Genomic DNA, 9,953 nt, shown 5'->3' with positions numbered 1-9,953 from the left:
GATTGTGTGATTGTGTGTGTGTGTGTGTGTGTGTGTGTGTGTGTGTGTGTGTGTGTGTGTGTGTGTGTGTGTGTGTGTGGTGTGTGTGTGTATGTGAGTGTGTAGTAATGTGGTGGTGGGGCATAGCAAGGACAGAGAGCAGTGGTGCATAGCATTATCACTTGCATTCCTGCCTCAACATTTCGGAATTGGAGCATTTTGGATCATAATCATTTTGATATGTTCATAAGTCGTGTAGCTTCAGGAATTTAGAAGGGAAATGTGTGGCCCAGTTCTGAGTAATACCTGAAGGATTATCACGGCTGCTTGATATTCTGATAGTCTTATGGTTGTGTTTTTCTTGTAAATATCATTGGACGTCACTGCAGGGCAGTTGTACTGACAACAGAGAATGGAAAAATGATGTGCTGATGTTTCTGAAACTGAAATTGCCCTTAAATACTGATTATTCCTGTCTGACTGTTCAGTAAAATTAATTGTCATCAAATTCATGTCACTATAATAAATCATTGTGAGTTCACGCATTTCACATATACTTACTTATCATTATATTTATTAGACAATCATGTAATTTAGACATTTAATAACTGTACTGCACCTCATTCCATACTCCATCTCTGTCTTCACCCCCCTCTTTCATTAGAGCCCATTTTGTGTGACGTTGGAGAGTTTCTGTGCGGTGACCAGCTGACCTGTGTGTCCGAGAGCTGGCTTTGTGATGGGGAACCAGACTGTCCAGATGGTTCTGATGAGGTTCTGGACAAATGTAAGTAACCATTACACCAACCCACAATGCCACAAAACAGATCATTATGTCAACATCTCTGCATTCCCATATCTCTATGCACCAAATAATCAGCATCAACCTGCACATTATTGTCCCTCACTTGATTTAATTCCAGGTTGCACTTCACATGCAAAGTGTTGGGAATGATAGCTAAGAATTTTAAAGAGATGAAAGTGTCCTGATTTTAATATTTAATTGTATTCATGAAAAGATCGATCAGTTTATGTTAAAACCTTGTGCCCAATTGCTTCATGCAGATGCAGGAGATTTCTAGAAGAGCTTAATTTATTACAGATTCCAGGTACAGTGGGTCAACTATTCTCATCACTGGTATTCTATTATCATTTAGATTACTCATGTTCGCTCTGTTTTATTTATAATGTCTTAGAATGGATTCCAGGCGTATTTATCATGGGAATTTTGAGGAGCTCATTACCATAGATAATGTATCGATAGGAAATGCATTTCAATCAGCTTTTCACAACAAAATGTGCAGTGCAATTTAATGTGTTTGTAAGCCAACACAGACTGCTATCGCATGAGTGTACCAACAGCACTCCACTGGCATGGGTAATTTTATTCATGTATTTGTGCGTATTGGGCACCCTGAGGTTACCGTGTTGCTTACGATAGTGGAGTTTTTTTTTAATCATGTAATGTATTTATCTATGTAGTTAGACAGTCCTAATCATATAGAGCTGCCAAGGACTGAAAGATGCACATTAGAAAAAAACCCAATGTCAATGTAAATTTTCTACTTGGCAAGTAAAATAAAAACGATCCAGGTCTAAAATATATTTTTGCCAATCTTAAAACCATATAAATTGTTTGGCTAAAGATTATCTATTAAATGATTAAACAAAACATTTTCCAAAAATGGTAGCTGTGGGGTAAAGTGTGTCATCTGCTTCAGGGTAAGCAGTGCCAGTAACTCAACTGATGTTGATAATAAGCTTTGCATTTAAATCCAGGAAATACTTTGGAAAAACGTTGCTCTTGTTAAAGTGGTAGCCAAGTTCTTTTCCACAAATCTGAGGGAGTGCTGGCAAAGAAAAAATCCACCTTTCAAGGAAAACAATCAAGAGTTTGGTTCCCACACTGAAGAAGCTACCTCAGCCACACAAAGTCTGGACAACTACTACAGTAGGACGTATTTCATATTTCCCCGCGGCTTTGGTTGTTGGAATGTGAAATAAGAAAATATAAGTTTCTTCAGTCTAATAATGGATCTTTTGTATGCTTTTTTAGCAAGAGTCTTTTTTCCCCCTGTGAATAATATTAAACCTTTATGAATATATTATAATTAGTTAAGACTCTAAAGTGGGATAGTAAAATGGGATTTTTATTTTATTTTATTTTATATCTCATTATGGTCTTATTTGATTCAATTTAACCCCCTCAATCCCCCTTTTTTAATTATTATTAAGTCATTTTTCTATGGTCCTGCGTTCTGGACACTTTCTTCTAATTTCAGTTGATAGCAGACATTGAAATGTAATTAGATGCATTAATTTCACCTCTATCTTCTTTCTCCTTGACTAGAGGTTATCTTAAGTAAAAAGTGGCACAGCTTACCCCACTCTGTGCTCTAACTGCTTTAATTTATCCTCACCTTTTTTAGGCGAAGACAGTTCATTAATTTTGACTCTTCATAGAAAGAACTACATTTATTTAAAGTCATCGTTCTGAGACACTGAGCTGGCATTCTTATTCATTGGTTAATACTCAGACCAATCTTCAAAGTAATTGAAATTTTGAAGCATCTTATTGCTTCAAAGTTGATGAAAACTGATGAAAACTGTTGTAATTGGCAAGTAGCCTACGTCCCATACTATTGTATCACTCACAGTGTTTATATTATACTATGTCGCTACTGATATTCCTCAAGTAAGACTAGCTTGAGAACACCTTAAACGACTGTCTACTTGTTCTCATGTAACTGAGTCTAATAAGAAAGCGATATTGTAGAAGCTCTCGCCTCTCGGCTCGTATACATGTCTCCAGTCGCTTCATATTATAATGTTCAACTCTTAATCCTCTTAGTTTTATAATAAGATTCACCTGGAGTGATTTTAATTTCTGAGCCTAGCTGTTACCTGATATTAAGTCCTTGGTTTTCATCTTATAGTTATTGTTTTTGCTGTTCCAGTTTCTGGACTGTGCATATTCCTAGCGTTGGTGTGGCCAAGTTCTGCCACCACAGAGAAATGTAATCACCATATTCCCAGGGCCTCCAGGGAAGGGCAGCTGCACATTTTCAGTGCCACATGGCCAGCAGGGACCTTGATAGGCTGCCCATCCAGCTTCCCTATGGGACCAGCCCGACATCGTGGGTTATCAGGGAAGCTGGGAGACAGCCCACTTTCCTGTAATGAAGAAAAACATATTGTGAGGACAGTCTTGGAGCTTTCCAAGCACATCGTCCTATTTCTTATATTGGTCAGTGGAGTATGACCCCTCATGTGCAGTGAATGTTTTGACATGAGTTATGAGTAGAATGACCTTACAGCCAAAATTATCCCTGTATCGCTGAAGAGTATTGCAGAGAGACTACAAGCTCAGTGAGGAACGGCTTCTTAGGGTTTTAATGAAACGATATGGTTAATTTCAGTGCTCTTCATTCTGTTCAATATGCTCCTGCCTTTTGTCTTGAGCAGTGTTCTTTATCAGGAAATACAAAGACATGCTTCAGTGACAAATTGCTTGACTCTTTTTCTTTCTTTTTTTTTTCTTTTCCCTCCCTTGAAGTTTGAATTGAACAGAGAGTGTGAGAGAGATTGATTTTTGTTTTGTTCTCATTTTTGTTCTGGGCAAAACATTAACTCACAACACTCAGGCGATGCAAGCGGTGAGCCACAAGGCGAGCACATGATGTTCTTGTTTCTGAAGAGATGACAGCTGTTTTTTTTTTTAGACATTTGTCAAGTTAATTGTACATTACTGGCCCTTAAACCCTTCTTTGATCAACTAAGATATACTCTCGTACCTGGATTCAACTTTTACAAGAAGCTATCTATCTATCTATCTATCTATCTATCTATCTATCTATCTATCTATCTATCTATCTATCTATCTATCTATCTGTCTGTCTGGCTATTCGTCTGTCTATCCGTCTGTCTGTCTGTTTTTTCCTGCATGCCATATGTGCAGCTCTGTACATCGTTTTCGTCATATTTTTACCTTCTAATTTCTGTTTGATCCCTTTTTTTACATAAAAAGTTAAGTATGCAGTAAACATATTAACATTTATATTTAAAGAAGTTAAAATTCAGCTAAATGCTACATTAATGTATACATATTCAGTAACATTACGTAATATACAAGTACAGGTACATCAATAATGGTTATAGTTATTATAAGCATCATAAAAAATATGTACATATATAATCTCGTACAATTTGCATGGTATTTTATGGTTTGATTTCAACTGCAATATTTAGTTTTGTACAATACAACACCATCTGCTCCGTCTTTCTGTCCACTGAGGGTCCTTGGCTTAAAAACAGTTAACCCCAAAACAAAAGAGCATACCTCACAATATAGCAACATTGGACTGGGGTTGTGTAGAATTAAGGGGTGGTCTTGCAAAAATAGCTTGGTTGTCGCTTTCCATCTAAGATGCATAGGAATGCGTATGGATTTTATGAGCACTCCTCTCAGGGCAGTTTCCTATGGCCCCTCTCATACTGAAATAAATGGAGAGTAAATGTGCCTCTTCCCCAAGAGAACTGACACCTACAGAAAGGAGGTTTGAGAGGTAATGTAGCATAGCATCTTATTATTGAGCTGAGGGACAGGCATTCTGCATTATGCAATATTTACCTCAATGGCTGCCTCTGAGCGCAGAATGAAATGCTAACAAAATAGACTGTGCGGGGGACATTTATGAGATCATCAGGTGACATTTAACTTGATTAACATCTTTTGAGCTCTGTGTTTCATGAGGACATGCACAGTACAGTATATGTTGGAAGTTAAAATACACTGGGTAGCTTTGTATTGAAATATGGATTCCTAGGTCTATACTCCTTCTAACAAACACTGCACTCTCAGGAAAAAGGTGCAAAACTATGGTGGTACTTTTTTCAAAAGGTACTAATATGTACGAATAAAGTGCTAATATGTACCTTGAAGGTACTAATATGTACCATTTAGGAGTAAAAAGGTACAGTGATGTACATTTTAGCTTTTGTACCTTAGGTTACTGTCCCAGTTACAGGTTTGTGCCCTTTTTTTCTGAGAGCGATGGGCTTTGTTTTTATAAAATAGTGTTGTGCAATTATTTGAGGCAAATTTGTAATCTGGAAATGAGCAGAATGCTAAGTTCAGAGCACAAGCTGCTGGCATTTTTTTCTTATGATTTCTGTATTGTCTCACAACATCAATACGAGCCAAATCAAAGCAGCTTATTAGAATGACATTTTTTAAATGGGAATTTCATTGCTGGTACTTTCTCATTTCTCTCAGTTGTTAGATACAGTTACAGCCCACATATATAGACATCAAATGGTAAAATTTCTGTTTATATGCACTTAGGAATCTGTACAGTTTGAAAATCCCTACCAATTAAAAAAAAAGTCTGCCTTTAAAATCATGACAAATTGCCTACAGGGAACAGAATTCTAAAAGCAGGAAGTGGTGTGTTCCTTACTAGGACTTAAATATAGTTGAATTGGCAAGTACTTAATCAGATTAAATATGATTAAAGAGTAAAATGTGTTTTCTTCACCTTATTGTGGCCATCAAAATATATTAAATAAATGCATGCGAGTGTGTATATAGCATATATATCATAACTCCAGACATCCAGGGGGTTTGGCATGTAAGCAGGGAGCTTTGGAGATGATCCTTTTAATTTAGTGGGAGCCTCTGTGCTGTGAGAGCCAAGCTGATTCACTTCCTGTGGATGATGCCATCTGCTTGGGGGCAGCAAACAAACAGACAGACCAAACAAAGGCGAAGCTTTCTTCACTGTCTGTGCGTGGAGCATGCAGAGTTGGGTGCAGCTTAAATAAGGTTGATACTTGATTTTATTTTCTAAATTAAGAGGTAGACAGATGTGAAAGTTTTACCCAGTGCGTATGGTTATTTTATGTGTGTTATTGATTTATATCAATTGATTAAATATTATTACTATATGATGTAAATAAATTCATGTTAATATTATTAAATTATTAGTTAGTTGTCTTTCACCATAATGGCACATTTTAATAAACCTTTTATTTTCAAAGGGGCCAATGCTGTAGTTTCTAAATTGAAAAATAAATTAATTGCAATTAATTAAGATGTATTCCAGGTGTTTCTTATTTCTGTCTTTGTAATTACAATATTTTAAGCAAAACATTTTCTTGGGACTATTATTTTAATAGGCAATTCATTTATACTTCTACTTTCCATCTTGACTTGTTATTCATTTGTAAAAAACATCATCCTAAGGAAGTAAAACAGCAGCACATCCGTGAGCAAGTTTTTTTTTTTTTTTTTAAATAATGTCGGAAATTATATAAATACTATTTAAGTTTGTTTAGTCATTTGTTTGTTTGTTCGTTCATTCTTTAGATCGATCAATCGTTCGAATTACAGGAATTAATTTCCTTTGATTCCCAACCTTATATGTAATGATGCTAGCTGTTCATTCTGTTTATTCACTCATCTCTATAGTATTAATGCTTCATCGGGTCTGGTTACATTGAGTTTGTAAAGATTTTGTCATACTATATTTTGGAATGCACAGTGTTTCTTGGCAGATATTGTGCCTCCATAGTTAGAGATTCTTTTTCTTTTCTTGACAGACTTTGAGTTTCACTGCCGTCTTCTCTCTTTCACTCCTCCGTTCCTTTTGTTAGGGACAAAATCACTAGCTTGTCACCAGCAGCCCTGTGAAAAGAGCATATTTCAACACCTTGACAGCTTCGCTGTCATGATACCTCTGGATGACATCAAACTACTAAAGCCTGCATTAGCCCCCTGCTGTTGTCGAAGTAAACTCTGTTGGAATATGCTAAGCTTAGAGGCAGGAAAGCAAACAGATGGTTTTCATTCAGTGGGGAAATTGTCTACTGTGAGGCACAATAGCATAAGGACCTTCACCTTCCGCAATAATAATGAAACTAACACCTCGTCTTTGTGAATAATTTGTGCCTGTATGTTATGTGGCAGCATGATCCCTTTCAAACAGGGATCCTCAGTTAAACAAACAGAAAAGTCTAGACGTATTATAAGATAATTCTTGACATGTCTCAACCAATCATCTGTTATGGCTAGAGTGTTTCCTACAAAATGTTGCCTTTGCCAGAGCTACCTTATGCGCATGTCAGATAGATCTCTAGTTTAGTATGTTAATCAAGCTGCCTTTGTCACCATAAGATGATCTGATCTCATTAATATTTATAGGTGTTTATACGTACCGTTTGCATTTTCTCTTCATTTGATCATAATGCATGCAAGAAATACCTTACTAATAAAATCACATTGCAAACAACCATATGAGATAGAGAACAGCCAATGTCGTCATTTACTCCCTACAGTATATTAATTTATTTCTTCTACGGAACACAAAAGATGATGCTTTGAAGAATGTTGTGGTCCTGACAACATTGGACCCCATTGACTTTCATTGTATGGGCATTTTAACTTTGAAAAAAGTACAAGCAGCATCTTTAGATGGCAGGAAATGGTAGACGGTTCGATTGGACAACAGTCATATTGTATTCAGTGACAGTCACCGAAGACATGCATTTCAACATTCATTCAGCGGTTTGGGTGACCAACATCCCTTGAAGGCAAGTCAGCATAAAAGCATGCTGGAAAGTACAGTAGTCTATTTTTTTCTGAAGGACAGGATGTGAATCTTTACAATTATTAATATCACAGAATAATTTCCTCTATGTAAATCCTCTCTGCTATGTCTGTGGATCTCTTTACCCCGAAACTGCGTTCTCCTGTGATATTTATAGAGTTGGGACCAAGCCACTGGTTATTCTGTGTTCATGAGTACAGTACATTTATTCCCAGAGTAATGGACCGACTCGAAAACAGTGCAGTAAAATATGTCCTTTGCAAATAATTGTTTGCAGAGAATTTGTTTTTTGGCTCTCTTTCTCCAAAGAAGCTATGCATTATTTATATGAATGACATTAATACTAAGGTGTTTTCCCTGGAATGGAGCCCGTACGGCGATCTACATAACAACAGACATCAAAAGATCGGGGTATATAAATTCTATCGGCTTTGCTATGGATCCAAACACAAAGCCTTCTGAATGCATCGGGTCTTTGAAAGGGACTGAATAGCAGTGTTTAAAAATGCATGGAAGTGTGAATGTGCCGATTCTCCTGCAGGGGCTTGGGTGTGATGTATGGACACTTTATTGAGCAGTGAGTGGTTTGTTTGAAATTGTTTTATCACTGTTTAAAAGATAAGATTGTTTTTTTAAAATGCTTTTATTCAACAAGAAAACGTTAAATTTATCAGTAAGTAACTGCAGTGTATAAAATACCTGAAAGCCATACTCAAGTAAAAGTACAGATATCTTACCAGAAAATGACTTTGGTAGAAGTTGAAGTCACCGCTTAAGTACGAAAAGTATTTTTTAAATCTTAAACGTACTTAAGTATTGACAGTAAAAGTACAAGGTAAGAATAAGAAGCACTTCATCTGGTACTTAGTGTCTTTCATTCCAACATAAGAAAACATTTCTGGAATCTGCATCTGAAATAGCATTTAGATGTATTTACACAGTTTATGTATCTCAGAAGGGGCATGGATGCATTTAAACTGCAGTTACAGATGCATAATTAGGCCTAATGTTTTGTTTTTAAAATAAAACGTTGAATACTGATGTTTGAAATAATTTAAAACATGAAAAAATAGGCATCGGGTCTTTGAAAGGGACTGAATAGCAGTGTTTAAAAATGCATGGAAGTGTGAATGTGCCGATTCTCCTGCAGGGGCTTGGGTGTGATGTATGGACACTTTATTGAGCAGTGAGTGGTTTTGAATGTGATGTATTAACAGGCGGCGCATTGGCCGGCGGAGGAAGTGATGGCTCCATTTCATAGGATGTTGATTACATTACTCGGTGATGATGAATTAGTTTAATTAAATCCAACCAATGATTTACAGAGGATACATGCCAATGTGTGGTGAGAAACAATGGGCTCTGTGCGTGTTACTGCCCTATGGACTTTCTTATTGAAGTTTCTGTTCCTTTTAGGGAGGGGAGTGAAGCTGTGGTGTAGTGGTTAAAGTCCAGGTGCTCGTAACCGGAAGGTTGCAAGTTTGATCTCCCACATTGAGCTGTTATCTTGTTTGTGGTGCCATTTTATGTCATTCATTATACAATTGTTACTCTTAGTTTAAGTCGTATGTAAGTACAAGTTATATATACATATATAATTTATACACAAATTATATATACAATATATATATATATATATATATATATATAGATTATTAAATGTGTTCATGCTGATATCTGCAGAAAAACGGTACTCTTTGTGTGATATAGATTAAGTTAACTATATTAAATTATATAAATATAAAAAGCATCCAGAAGCATTTTTGCCGTCTACAATTTAGAATGCCTGGAATTTTGAGTTTTAATAGACTAATAAATCAACGTACGTGCACTCTGTGTGTGATTTGGTGATATAGCCTACTTGATAATGTCAGATCGCACATCATTACAACAACACTTACCATATTATCACAGAAGATATAATGTATATCACAGACCCCAGACTCGACTTGAGTGGAAAATGAAATAATCCGCTGTTGTGCGTGCACTTGTTTGCACATGAGCAAAGGTGTTTTTAGGATTAGGAGTCTTGCAAGCACCAGACCACTGATTCCTCAAACCTGCTTTCCTGCAGTCCGTGTTCTTCTGACTTCTGACTACTTTGTAGTAAGTAATGAATATGCTTCGGGAAATGTATTGGAGTAAAAGTATACATTTTAATTAGGAAATGTAGTGGAGTAAAAGTAAAAGTTGACTGAAATATAAAAAGTCAAGTAAAATACTTAAGTACTGTAACAAAGTATTATTTCTTTGTTACATTACACCACTGAGTAACAGTAAAGACTTTTAAATTGATACATTTCAAATAAATGTTATTTTTTACTTTTTAGTTTTTACAGTTAAATAAAAAATATTAAGCAGTATAAC

The 9,953-nt window shown here is 36.1% G+C and overlaps 1 protein-coding gene across 1 annotated transcript in view; it reads left to right on the top strand.

The window, feature by feature from the left end:
- The window catches only part of lrp1bb (low density lipoprotein receptor-related protein 1Bb), a 373,072-nt gene that overhangs the window by 86,129 nt on the left and 276,990 nt on the right, over nt 1-9,953 (top strand). Inside the window, exon 2 of the mRNA XM_016288691.1 lies at nt 644-766. Within this exon, the coding sequence (XP_016144177.1) occupies nt 644-766 (123 nt within the window). The remainder of the gene's footprint in view (nt 1-643; nt 767-9,953) is intronic.

The sequence above is a fragment of the Sinocyclocheilus grahami genome, unplaced genomic scaffold (assembly GCF_001515645.1).
Source record: "Sinocyclocheilus grahami isolate Dianchi unplaced genomic scaffold, SAMN03320097.WGS_v1.1 scaffold233.1, whole genome shotgun sequence".
NCBI classification, from domain to species: domain Eukaryota; kingdom Metazoa; phylum Chordata; class Actinopteri; order Cypriniformes; family Cyprinidae; genus Sinocyclocheilus; species Sinocyclocheilus grahami.
This window is presented reverse-complemented; position numbering and strand designations above follow the sequence as displayed.